This window comes from Lepus europaeus, chromosome 3, assembly GCF_033115175.1.
Source record: "Lepus europaeus isolate LE1 chromosome 3, mLepTim1.pri, whole genome shotgun sequence".
Lineage (NCBI taxonomy): Eukaryota > Metazoa > Chordata > Mammalia > Lagomorpha > Leporidae > Lepus > Lepus europaeus.
Window position 1 is genome coordinate 158,595,909 of NC_084829.1, and position 13,840 is coordinate 158,609,748.

Sequence of the window (13,840 nt, forward strand, 5' to 3'; positions counted from 1 at the left end):
GACAGCTGGGTGCTGCCTGGGCAAGAGAGAGGGCTGGGAATTTGGCCTGAGCCCTGCATCCCAGAGCAAAGGCTGTGAGGGGTGCACACAGTGCCCCCAGCCTGGCAAGAGTAGAGGCCTTGCTGTACAGCACCAAGCACCTGCTGTTACAACTTGTAGAGGCCTTATCTGCAGGAAAAATGAAGACTTCTTGCTTGTTCTCCCCCTCATCCCTAGTTCAAGTCCACAAACCATCAAGTTCCTGGGAGGCCTAACAGAGCTGAAGGTTCCACCCAAGTATCCCTCCCAGGTCTCCCAGGCTGACTGACAGATGTCTTTCGACGTTTTTTTAGAGGACTCTCACAGCACCAGGCTTCTCACCTCCACCTTCCACATGTTCCGTGTCCATTTTTGTGATGAGGTTATGCAATACCTGCATTGATGTGTTTCCATTTGTTTCCACTTAGGTTTTATGGCAGGCACACAAAGAAACCCTCAGATGTCTCAGTATGGACCTCAGCAGACAGGACCATCTATGTCGCCTCATCCGTCTCCTGGGGGCCAGATGCATCCTGGAATCAGTAGCTTTCAGCAGAGTAACTCCAGTGGGGCTTACGGTCCACAGATGAGTCAGTATGGACCACAAGGTAAAGAACAAGTTTGTCCGAAGTGCGTGCAGTAGGCGGTAGAAACGGTCCTTCAAGGCCTTCAGAAACATACTTGAAGGCTCTGTTATTAACGTAAACCCACAGTGGTCAGTTGTCTGTGATGGGGGAGGAGTAGGCACTGTTCTGTAGGCACGTGTGAGATGCTGTGGTAAGTGCTCCTCCACGCGTGTTGCAAACAAGGACTGAGTATCTGTCTGATGAGTCGGCCCAGTGGCTTAGTGAGAACAGGGCACAGCCTTGTCTTCAGAATGTTTCTGACTTAGAGCTTGGCCTTCATCGTGTTGGATTCTGGTTTTGCACCTCTGTCAGTAATCACCTTCAGTGCCGTGAGCTCCTGGCTCGGCGGATGTCACCCACACACTTCTCTCACCCTGTCGCTATGGTGCTACAGCACGTGAACAGCAGTTCCCAATTCCCAGCCATCGCCAGCCTGACTCTTGGCCCGTGGGTGCAGGTCTTTCCAAGAGGAAGAAAAGGAAAGAGTAGGAAAATAAGTGGAGCCATGCCTGGAATTCACTGTTGATATTCCAGCTTCCTGGAAGTCAATCTGGTTTTCTCTAATACACATAGAATCCTTTTATCAAGGTTTTCCACCTGATACATGTTGTTTTTCTAAGTCAGTTTTGCAATAAGACATTTGAATCTCGTACCTTCTTTATGTTTTGTTTATTTCAATCAGACATTAATGTGTAATTTGGAGCGAATGAGATTATAGATTATCTGGCACAGATCCCAGAATTGCCTCACTTCTGGAAATACTGTAGTGGGAATATTCCAAGCAATGGGGACAAGTGCCCAACAGGAAACTGTAGCTGCATGTTGACCGCATCCACAGCAAGACTGGTCTCCCCACAGTGGAGCTCTGGTGTCTCCCGGGGGTGCTGGCATCTGCAAAGCTGACCGAGCTGTACCGGGGGCCCCAGAGCCTTGTGGCCTGCAGGTGCACGCCTGGGAGCCCAGGAGGCCACACAGGCCCTGGCAGAGTGAAGTGCGTGTGAGCAGAGTGGGGTGCTGCTTTCTGACGGAGTGGAAGCACTTTCGGTACTGCCAGGGTAGCACTGTCTCCTCACTTTACGTTGCTGGGTTACGTTTCCCTTCCAGAATGCCCCAAACTTCCTGTAGCATCCCTGCCTGCTGGCGTCCCCACCCTGTAGCCAGAGGACACCGAGAAGTGGAGGTTGGCTTGCTTCCTTTGTCGCCGGATCCCAAGCAGTTTTCTGTGTTATCAACTGCAGTGGGCCTTAGGAATTGAAATACTGGGGGACAGCGACAGACAGGCTGCTGGTGAACTCCCTGCTGGTCCCAGGTCATTGTGACCAGCAGCCATTTGTTGCTGAGCCAAGGCTGAACTGAAAGGTGCACACTGTGAGAGCCCACCTGTCTACCCGCCTCGCTGGCCATGGTGAGCATCTTCCAGGCAGGCTTCCTTGCCTGTCATGGGAAGATGACTTAAGAGACCATCGGGAGTGCTGTCTGCTGGTTGCTGTAGGCACAGAAAACAATAACTTTGCTCAAAGTGTAGCTAGAGACAGATCGGACCCCTGTTCCCAGAATGTCAAGGACTTAACCCTTAAAACTATACAGACTTTGCATAATCTTCCAAATGGGTCCCTGTACGCTGAGGTAGTTCCCTCTTGGAGCCTCTTCCCCTGCTTGGAAATGAAGGCAGAGCTTGCGCTCGCGGGTAAGTCTGTGAGCGGCTACGGAAGAGCGTACGCTGCAGCAGGTGCCAGCCGGGAGGTAATTTCTGCAGAATGGGCTTCTTTTTGAAATAGACCCCTCAGTTTTCTGGAGCCACAGCCCATGAAGACTTCTCATTCACGAGCACTGAGCCCGGGAGGCTGCATCCCACCGCGCTGTGTCTGCGAACTGCTTACTCCCTTTGCTGTCACTTCGCCTTTTCCTCTCTGGAAAATGCGCTAGTTGGATTCTGTTGCCTTCAGAGGTGCCTCCAGTCTGGTGTTCAGGAACCCAGACTCTGCTAAGCCCCACAGCCTCCCAGATGTGTGCAGTGCACAGTCTCCTACATGACATGTGATCACAAAGTCACGAGGCTTTTTATTTGGGGTTTTTAAGGCATGAGTCCTGAGTGCAGGTGGATGGTAGAAGCCGCGTGAAGCAGGGATGGTGCTGACCCCTGCGTGCAGCAGCTCCCAGGAACATCGCCCCCAGTCTTCTCTGAGGCCTGGGCCCCAGGTGCCGCCCAGACGCTCACTGCCAAAGCTGGAAACCAGTTCCTGGTCCTCGGGAGTTCAGACCCCTTCCTCCGAAGTCTTTTCCCGGCCAACACTGAGTGGCAGGGAATTAGGCTGCAACTGGGGTTGTTCGGCTCAGCCAGGACTTTGAACGTTGCTTTTCTCTCGTGGCTGATCCTTTTAAACAGGGACCCTAATGAAGTTTCCTCTTTCCTTCCTCTTCCTGATTACTCGATTTATTTGCCACATACTCAGCTTGCACGTTCATGTTTTGAGGTCTCCTGTGTCTACAGAGACTCTCGTGCAGTCACCCAAAGGCTGTGAGTTGTGGCCTGTGTTTCTGTTCTGAACTAGATGGCTTTCTTCTGGTTTTGTCTTTTTTTGTTTTTTTAAGATTTTATTTATTTATTTGAGAAGTAGAGTTGCAGACAAAGGAAGAGAAAGAGAGAAAGGTCTTCCATCTGCTGGTTCACCCCCCAAATGGCTGCAGTGGCCAAAGCTGAGCCGATCTAAAGCCAGGAGCCAAGATCTTCCAGGTCTCCCATGCAGGTGCGGGGACACAAGGACTTGGGCCATCTTCTACTCTTTCCCAGGCCACAGCAGAGAGCTGGATCAGAATAGGAGCAGCCAGGGCTAGAATTGGTGCCATATGGGACACCAGCACCGCAGGCAGATTAACCTACCACAGCGCCGGCCCCTGCTTTTGTCTTTTTTTTTTTTTTTTAAGATTTATTTATTTATTTGAAAGTCAGAGTTAGGCAGAGAGAGAATGAGAGGTCTTCAATCTGCTGGTTCACTCCCCAACTGGCCGCAACGGCCGGGGCTGTGCCAATCCAAAGCCAGGAGCTTCTTCTGCATCTCCCGTGTGGTTTCAGGGGCCCAAGGACTTGGGCCATCTTCTACTGCTTTCCCAGGCCACAGCAGAGAGCTGGATCAGAAATTTAGCAACCGGGACTGAAACCGGTGCCCATATGGGATGCCAGCACTGCAGGTGGCAGCCTTACCCACTACGCCACAGCACTGGCCCCTGGTTTTGTCTTTTTAAAAGAGAGCTCAGGGAAATATTTCTCACCCACCAGCGTCATCGTCCAGGGCAGTGGCTTCTTCAAGGTCATTGCTGGCGATGGTGACCCTGTGTCATGGGTCCTGTCCTGTGCGAAGCGTGCTCCATACAGTCATTTGGTCTGGGCAGCATGCTGGTGCTAGGTGTTGTTCCAGCCCCACTTCACGGAGGAACAGCCATGGCACAGAGCAGTCTAGTGAGGTTAGGAGTCAGATCCAGGCTGATTAACCATTCTCCTAACGGGAAGCCTTGGGAAGTTGAGTAATTCGCCCACACCACAGCTGAGGAGGGAGCCCAACTGCAGGGCCACTCGGGCCTCAAGGGTCCTCCCAGCCCTGAGCTGCTAGGGAGGAAAACCAGAAGCGAGGACTTGCCTTAAAGGAGCAAGGAGCTCTGCAAACACAGGTGTGGAGCTAGACCAGCAGTGTGGGTGGGGGGGAGGGGGATTAGGAATGGGCGTGACCAGTGGGCGGAGCCAGCCTGAATGCACAGAGGTTTGAGTCCAGTGCAGTTTGTCAAACTGCGCTTTCCTGCCTTCAAGCAAACAGCGTGGTGATGACAGCGTGGGCCAGGGGTGGCCGTCAGGACCTGCTTTAGTAATTAGAAAGAAGCCTGTCATGAGTGTGTTCTTACTCACAAGTGAGTTCTACGGGAAAGAGCTGAGATCAATATCTTCATAAACTTTTTTTAAAGATTTTTATTTATTTTTTGAAAGGTATAGTTATAGACAGTGAGAGAGACAGAGAGAAAGGTCTTCCTTCTGTTGGTTCACTCCCCAAATGGCCACCACGGCTGGCGCTGCACCGATCCGAAGCCAGGAGCCAGGTGCTTCCTCCTGGTCTCCCTTGCAGGTGCAGGGCCCAAGCACTTGGGCCACCCTCTACTGCCCTCCAGGGCCACAGCAGAGAGCTGGCCTGGAAGAGGAACAGCCGGGACTAGAACTGGCGCCCATATGGGATGCCAGCGCCGCAGGCGGAAGATTAACCTAGTGAGCCACAGCGCCAGCCCCTTCATAACCTTTTTTAAAAAATGTTTGAGGACAAAGACTCGGTCTTTGTGTTTTCTTGTTCTCTAGAAAAGTGTCTCTCACACTGACCATCCCCAGTCTCTCACACTGACCATCCCCACATGCTTTTTGCATATTTGTCACTAATGGCAAAAATAAGAACCTAGCCTTAGTTGTGCCACAAATAAGTGTGTTACTTTGGACAAATAATAATTCTGCATCTCGATCCTTCCCAGTTGTCACTCACGTGGCTGGCAGCATCAGGAGGTCTGTGCAGGACCGCCACACACAGCCGCACAGGTTTCACACTGACATGGCCCTGGTCCTGTTCCTTAGTTCTCACAGAAGCAGAAACCTCCCAACAGCTAGGTCCGAATTTTTATTTCCAAACTATTTTGGTAAAAGTTCATTTTCAGAAGGGTTTGAAAGGTTTTTCTCAAAATAAACTAGATGCCATCTGAAGTCTTCCCCTCTCTCTTGCTCATTAACTGTGTCCTGTTAACTGAGCAAAGTCAAACCATGAATGCCATTCGGAACAGCCAGTTCCCCCGTGGTGGTCGCAGCACTGCTGTTGTGGGGGAGCACGGCATGAATGCCAGACGTCTGCCCACCAGCTGGTGAGCCAGGCCAGGGTTCGGTGTCCACTCCCCCAAGTCTAGACGCACACTCCTGCTGCTGACTTGAGCCGAGTCCTCTCCGGTAAGCACGGGTGAGATGCGGCTGCCGTGCGCATTCTTTGCCTCTGCTCCGGACACTTTGCTTGGTGGGGTGACAGCTTCTTGTTGCTTTAAATCAGCAGTGTGAGACGAATGGAGTAATCGGGTTTCATTTTTAAAATTTTGTACATTTTTGTCTTGTTAATGTTAGGAAAAAATTAATTGATCATCCCATTGCAGTAGGTGTTGTAGTGTAATCAAGTCTCCTTTTGTTACAAGGTTGAAGCATGAATTTTTCTTGGATTGATAATGATCACGCATTCAAGACCTTGAAATTAGGGGGAGGTCAGGAAAATTTACAGTACAAATGAAAAAGGAAAAAGAAGCTACAAAAAGCAACTTTGACCAGTGCGAGGTTCGCAATTTCGTTTGATCATTAACATCAGCATCTAGGAAGGACAGAGCTCCTGTCCCCTGGGTGCAGAACTAAGCGAGTGGCCCCTGTAGCAGGTGCTGTCACTGCCGCAGGTCATGACTGTGATAGTCTTAGACAGCAGTAGGCGAAGCATGTGGCTGCACAGCTTAATGCATACGTCTGTTTCTAGGGAGATTGTCGACTGAGTCAAGCTCCCCACGTCTGTAAGGCCCCGCCCAAGCAGCCTCTCACTGCTCAGGTGAGCAGAGGAAGGTTGTCCCGTGTCCCGTGTGCACAGGCACAGGGCACACACGCACTGGTGCCATGCACAACGCCAATTTCCAGCTCTAGGCCCGTTCCTTTCTTCCATGAAACTCTGCTGTTTTCTACTCAAGCTGGCTGTTCGGTCAAGCTAGTACCTTTTTATAGACACATGTTAAGGCCAGTGCTGTTTTGTTGTTGCTTATCCCTTTTTAAGGAATACATTTGAGTGTCTTTGCATCATGGTAGTAAAATTAGGCATATAAGGCAGGATGATAATGTAAAGGTAATTACACTGATAACAAAATAATTCTACTATTAGAACAGGCTTTGCCTGGTCGTTGTCAGATTCTGTCCACCCGCTGTCAGCGTTTGTGTGCACAGCACCCTCCCCAGGATGCACAAGCTTTGTAGTACACCCTTTTCATGGACGAGGAAGCTGAGTGTCGGAGTGACAAGTCACTCTCCGGGGCACACGTGCCCACGAGCTGCTGGTGATGCCCCTGCTCCACGGGGCCCCTCTTCCTTGCCAGCTGCCCTTGTATCAAATATTGGCGCCTGACGGTGCCATCTGTCCCCAGAGTCTTGACGTTGGCCTTGGTCCCTGTTGACAATGCATCAGCTGCTGCCGTTGCACTCTGTGGTTGGCACTGCCCCACTGTTCTTCAGGGTCCTCGTCACCATGTGACGCTGTATTCTTCAGGCCTGCTTCCTGCCACCTGCGTGGAAGCACGGAGCCTGGCGTGGACGGGCCCTCATCACGCTTTCTCACGGGAATCGCTCTGCTAAGCTGGTGATCCAGAGATACCGGCAGAGCCTCCTGACCCTGCCTGGGAGGCCCCGCGTTGTTGGGCAGACCGCTCAGTGCCTGAGAGTCCTCTCTGGTCCACAGTGTCTCCTCTCAGGCACGTGAAACCAAGGGCAATTTTTGTGCTTCTGTATCTTCTGCATTGAACTTGCATTACCTCGTTTTTACAATTTTAAGAGAAAAAAGACGATCAAAAGTGATAGTGTATCATCGAGTTAGTAGGCCTTTCCCTCCCAGGCTGCAAACTTTGTATTGCTATTTTGTTTACATTTTGAAGAATTTTTTAAGTGCATGTTGATCTCAGAAAAGTAAAGTATCTTATATATTAATTCAAAAAAACAAATTATCTCTAGTCTCACAAATAGTGGGATCCAGTGCCACTTAGGGTAAAGCAGCTTTGTTCTGAACCCGTGTTTGGGACCTTCTTAACTGTAATCAGTTTCCCTGCTTGCAAGAGTAGCATTTATTTTATTTTATTTATTTTTTATTTATTTTTTTATTTTTTTTTTGACAGGCAGAGTGGATAGTGAGAGAGAGAGAGACAGAAAGGTCTTCCTTTTTGCCGTTGGTTCACCCTCCAATGGCCGCTGTGGCCGGCGCATCGCGCTGATCCGAAGCCAGGAGCCAGGTGCTTCTCCTGGTCTCCCATGTGGGTGCAGAGCCCAAACACTTGGGCCATCCTCCACTGCCTTCCCCGTCCACAGCAGAGAGCTGGCCTGGAAGAGGGGCAACCGGGACAGAATCCGGCACCCCAACCGGGACTAGAACCCGGTGTGCCGGCGCCACAAGGTGGAGGATTAGCCTGTTAAGCCACGGCGCTGGCAATTTATTTTATTTTTAAATACTTATTTATTTAATTGAAAGAGTTACAGAGAGAGAGAGGCAGAGAGAGAAAGAAATTTTCCTTCTGCTGGTTCACTCCCTAGATGGCCACAACAGCCAATCTGAAACCAGGATTCAGGAGCTTCTCCCGGGTCTCCCACCTGGATTCAGGGTCTCAAGGACTTGGGCCATCTTCTGCTGCTTTCCCAGGCACATTACCAGGGAACTGGATGGGAAGTGGAGCGGCCGGAGCTCAAACCGGTGCTCATGTGGGATGCCCGAGCCACAGGTGGCAGCTCTTACCTGCTGCACCATAGCGCTGGCCCCAAGAGTAGCATTTATAGTAGGTCTGGGGGGCTGGCACTGTGGTGCCGCAGATTAAAGCCCTGGCCTGCTGTGCCCGCATCCCATATGGGCGCGGTTCAAGACCTGGCTGCTCCACTTCCAATCCAGCTCTCTGCTATGGCCTGGGAAAGCAGTAGCAGATGGCCCAAGTCCTTGGGCCCCTGCACCCACGTGGGAGACCTGGAAGAAGCTCCTGGCTCCTGGCTTAGGATTGGCACAGCCCCAGCCGTTGCAGCCAACTGGGGAGTGAACCATCGGATGGAAGACCTCTCTGTCTCTCTGCCTCTCCTCTCTCTCTGTGTGTAACTCTGACTTTCAAATAAATAAATCTTTAATATATATGTGTGTGTGTGTGTGTGTATACATATATATATATATATGTATATATATAGTAGGTCTGAGTGGACAGAGAAGTTGGAAGAGCTTTTTTTTACACACAGAAAGGATCTTGCTTAAATATGGTAACTAGCAAATAAGTACATGAAAAACTCCTCAAAATCATTTGAATGACGGAAATGAAAATTAAAGCCCCAATGACTTCTGCTACATAGCTACTAAAATGGCTAATGTTTTTTTAAATTGGTATCGTCAAGTGCTGGCAGTGGCAGAGAGAACTCTCATGGTATTTGGGAAAACGCACAATGTTCCAAAGCCACAGTTCTTTACAGAGTTGAGCACACGCTTGCGTCCCAGCCACAGAGGAGCGGAGCCTCTGTCCTCACAGAGAGCCGCACACACGGTTTCAGTAGCTCAGTTCGTACTTGCCAGAAACCAGAAACGCTGTTCACAGAGGGGAACACTGCGCAGCAGTCAGAGGGAGACCCCCGATCCTTCCCACCGTGCCGACGCCGTTCTAAAGCTTGACGCCTCAGGCCGCCCTGTGTGACTCTGGGTGTGATGTCACCAACAAGCAGGAGGGCAACAGGGGGCTTTTTGTCATGACAGAAATGTCCTGGAACTCAGTTGGCCTGGTAGCTACAGGACTGTGTATTCCTGCTACTGTGTATAAATTGTGTCTTAGTAAGCTGGTTTAATATGTAGTAACTGCTACCAAATAGGAAGAACAGAAAGGTTGGCTAAAAACCAGGACAAGTGCATGATTAGCCCTAACTTACAGATTTATTATCGTAGTATGTAGCCAGTTACACATCTCGTGTCTTCTACCCAGGGCAAAATGTCTGGTTTGTGCTCTGTGCCTCCCCGCCCTCCTCCGGGTTGAGAACAGTGTGCACCTTGCGTGTCGAGTCGTCCTCAGCGTTGTTGAGTGATGGAGACTGAGCAGCGGAATTTCCTATGAGTGGAAGCATTCACTGGCTTAGCAGAACGATGAGCTTGACGTTCTGGTTGGTTATGATGAGCAGATTTCAGTATTCCCGAGTCAGGTACAGAATTACTTGTGATCCTCCTGAGATCCTGCCCCCTCTCAGTGGTGCAAGGGTCCAGCTCGTGGGGAGTTAAAATCTGAGTTCATCTGGTGACCAGTTTCCCAGAGCTGGAGAGCCAGGATGAGTTCTCTTGAAAACTGGGGCTCCCGGCCTTGGCTGCGAGTGCCGTCCAGCTGAGGTGGGCTGGCCAGGCATCTGCTGCCTGCATTGTGCTCAATGCCGCGTCCATCTGTTTTCTGTCAGAGCCAGTGCCAACAAATTACTAATCTATTAGAGAAACATGGAAATAAGACTGCACTTCTCATTCCTGGCTTTTCCTCTCCTATTTTGCTTGGCTTATCTATTTGGTCTTTGTTTATTTGGGGGAGAAAGCTGTGCTATGGGCAAGGGGGTGAGGGAGCAAGTGAATCCTTTTTTGCCCCATGCACACATTTTTTCCCCAAATATTTATTTATTTATCTGTCTATTTATTTATTTATTTGAAAGAGTTACAGAGAGAGGTAGAAACAGACAGAGAGAGAGCGAGCAAGCGAGTCCTTCATCCTCTGGTTCACTCCCCAGATGGCTGCAACAGCCGGAGCTGTGCCAATCTGAAGCCAGGAGCCAGGAGCTTCTTCTGGGTCTCCCGCATGGGTGCAGTGGCCCAAGGACTTGGGCCATCTTCTACTGCTTTCCCAGGCCATAGCAGAGAGTGGGATCAGAGGTGGAGCAGCCAGGACTTGAACTGGAACCTATATGGGATGCTGGCACTGCAGGCTGCAGCTTTACCTGCTACACCACAGCGCCGGTCCCCATGCACACATTTTTTAAAAAGTGGCAGGAAGGCCAGCACTGCAGCTCAATAGGCTAATCCTCCACCTGTGGCGCCAGCACCCCAGGTTCTAGTCCCGGTTGGGGTGCCGGATTCTGTCCCGGTTGCTCCTCTTCCAGTCTAGCTCTCCGCTGTGGCCTGGGAAGGCAGTGAAGGATGGCCCAAGTCTTTGGGCCCTGCACCCACATGGGAGACCAGGAGAAGCACCTGGCTCCTGGCTTCGGATCAGTGCAGTGCGCTGGCCACAGCAGCTATTGGGGGGTGAACCAACGGAAAAAGGAAGACCTTTCTCTCTGTCTCTCTCTCTCACTGTCCACTCTGCCTGTCCAAAAAAAAAAAAAAAAAAAAAGGTGGCCTGAAAAGGTGATGTGAGTGGTGCTGTTCTGATGGTTGATGTCGAGAACAGCCCTGCACCTGGCACTGCTCTGGTGCCTTCCCACCTCCTCCTTGTTCTGCCCACCACACTCCAGGTGAGAGAGCTTGGCTGACCTGGCCGGGGTCATGCTGGCCAGTGTCAGCACCAGTGTGCGGACCCAGACCCTGAAGCCTATGTTTTCCTCCTTCGCTGCCTCTTAAGCCGTTTTAAGCCTTTCAAAGTCATTTTTATCCAAGCATGTGAGTTTAATGAGGAAAGTCTTTAAAGTTTCAAGGAAAAGAAAAGGGAACGTTATGTTTCTTCTCTGGAATAGAAGTCTTTATAATTAGAACAGATCTCTTAATGTGTGCTCTTAGTGCCAGTCTGTAGAATCGACCCAGCTGATTGGAGGAAAATAGGTCGAGACCCCAGCACTCTGTGTGCCTTTCTAAGTGCAGGTGCATGGCTGCTGGGCTCCAGCACGTGCCCCTCCCCCCACCTGCCCACGCCCAGCTCCTCTCTCTTTAGTGCATAACAGGAGTGAGAGACTGAAGGAGGCTCCAGGGAACTAGGCGTCTCCATCATCTCTCCTTCGCGTTCTCTAAAACAGAGCCCCTGACTGCCTGTGAATTGCGAGGGGCAAGCACCCAGCCCACAGCATGTCTGGTTCCCTAGAAGTGGAGTTCAACAGGATCGGTAACCCCCTTTGCTAATACAGTCACTGGGTCTGAATGCTTGTTTTCTAAAACAAGATTAAAGTGTGATTTCATTTCCTTCGAAAGCGAAGGGCACATGTGTTTTCACGGAGAAAGGCTTCTTACCACATGAATCACTTACCGAGTGTAGGGGAGGGTGGAGAGGCAGCCCAGAGCAATAGCACGAATATGTGAATTAATTGCTTGTGCATGCAAACTATGAATGAGTCTGTTTGTTTTTAGTAAGAGTGAGAGCCAGAAAGGAGCCCTGGGTTTCACAGATCTGCTCAGCTCGCCTGGAAGTGAGGGGATGTGAGGTCAGGGAGGCGGGGTCTGAGTGCTGCCGGCAGAGAGGAGCGTGGGCCGGGCCTGGCGCAGCCTGGCCCGCCCAGGGTGTGCTGCTGAGAAGCGTGACAGAGAACAGACGGTGTCCCGTGGGATGGGAGCTTCAGAAGGCGGCTGTACGGTGTTTGGTGGAGGACTTGGGAGCTGATGAGCAGCATCAAATGCCTTGGGTTTTTGGTTCGCTCGTTTTCTTCCCTTTACTTGAAGGCAATGTGCGGTTGGCTCTTCCTGCCAGACACCACCGCAGGCAGCGTGCCTTCTCGAAGTGGTGGTGAAATCTAGGGAGCTGGCAGAGACCGGCCGGCACGCTCCTCGGGGCTCCTAGGCTGTCCTCTGCGGCTCTTCCCCTGTCTGCCTCAGTTTCCCAGGCCCTCTGCTCTGCCACTGCCTCACTTGGTGAAGCCTCCCGAGGCTGGTTTTCAGGGCGGAGGAAGCTGCTGGCTAGAGCAGGTCTCCCTCTGGCTCGCCTGGGTGGGTGCATACCAGGGGCCTACAAACTCGCACCCACTCCAGCCCTCCCCTTGCTCTGTACGTCAGGCTCAGAGCAGAGCTAGAGTGGAGCAGGCCCATGGCCCACAGAGCCCAAAATATCTCTCCCGTGGCCCTTCACAAAGTGCGCTGGGCCACAGGCCGCCATCCAGCCCCCTCCACTGCCGTCAGTAGCAGGTGCTTCCTGTGGGAGTCAGATCCCAGGACTCCGGCAGCGCGCTCAGGAGATGTTGAAAACCTGCTGAATTTCCTGCAGTGTATAGGTGAAAGCTCTTTCCGTGTGTGAGTTTAAGAAGCCCGTGCTGACAATCGCAATGACACTATTATGCAGTAAGCTTTCTCTTTGGCGTGAACGAGGCCACAGAGGCTGGTGTGGCGAGCCTGACTCTGAGCTGCACCCAGCACCTGCCGAGGCCGGGGCCCGAGGACCAAGGGCTAAGTGAGCCTCTCGTCTCCCAAGTGAGGGTTGTGGCCCTGCGTACTCGGAAGCTCCAGGTGAGGATGAAGTGAGTCAGTACTGAGGACCTGGGGCAGAGCCTAGTGTGGAGGAAGTGGCACTCGGTTGGTGCTGCTGGTCCTCATTCAAACCTGTTTCCACTCGATCTCCTTGAGAAACCTCTTCCTGGAGCCTTGGCACACAGGCCCTGGCAGGCCTGGCCCCCACCTCCGCCCCCGCAGCTGCTCGGCCAATGCTGCTCCCTGCTCTTTCTCACTCACCTTCCCACAGTGGAACCCCGTGTGTCATACCTGGTGCTGAGATATGTGACACACCTACCACTGGATCCTAACTGGTGGACAGCGTCAGAGAAGATTGTCTGTTCTACAGAGACTGGAACTAAGAAAGGTGACAGTAGGTCGCCCAGGGCCCTCCGGGTCAGTAACTGTGCGGAGTGCCCTGCAGCTCCAGGGCTTCTGGCCCCAGAGCCTGCCCTGCTGGGTGGGGCTCGAGCGTCCTCAGAGAAGTGACCCTGAGCGCCCAGGGTGACCCGTGCTTCCCAGTCCCTGCCAGGCTGCTTCTCCTTGCTCTCTTACCCTGTAGATAGGCAGCGCGTTTGATTCATTAACTACATCGGTTCCAGACTCATTTTACTATAGCCACCCTGATCTACGAGATCTTGGCTTCTCACAAGCAAATGGAGTCTTGGAGGTGTCTGTTTCATGGTTATCTAGAGAAATGAATGAATTCGCGGAGGCAAGCACTCACTCAGGGGTCTGTAGCACACACCGAGGTGTGGCAGTTAGTATCGGCTTCCGTTGTTGAACTGGTACCATATTTACACGCATGCAATCGGAGCACAAGGTGTGGAAAGGAAGGGAAGGGAAGACAAAGCAGTGACATAGCTGGAGCCCTTGCTGCTGCCAGTCTCCTCCATGAGCGTGTGCCCCGGGGTGAGCACGGGCAGGAGGCTGTGGCGGTGGCCGCTCATCTCTGCCTCCGGCCCTGCCTGCCTCCCCTTTGCCGGCCACCATTGCCCTATGCCAGGTGCCTTGCCTTGTTCACAGGCATGGCACTGAGCATAAACCAACCACTGAGCCAGTGCT

At 51.9% G+C, this 13,840-nt stretch overlaps 1 protein-coding gene across 2 annotated transcripts in view; it reads left to right on the forward strand.

Moving 5' to 3' along the window:
- Positions 1–13,840, forward strand: part of ARID1B (AT-rich interaction domain 1B) — a 437,948-nt gene that overhangs the window by 362,019 nt on the left and 62,089 nt on the right. For both annotated transcript variants that reach the window (XM_062186972.1, XM_062186973.1), the window contains one exon: positions 447–626. In XM_062186972.1, the coding sequence (XP_062042956.1) occupies positions 447–626 (180 nt within the window). The remainder of the gene's footprint in view (positions 1–446; positions 627–13,840) is intronic.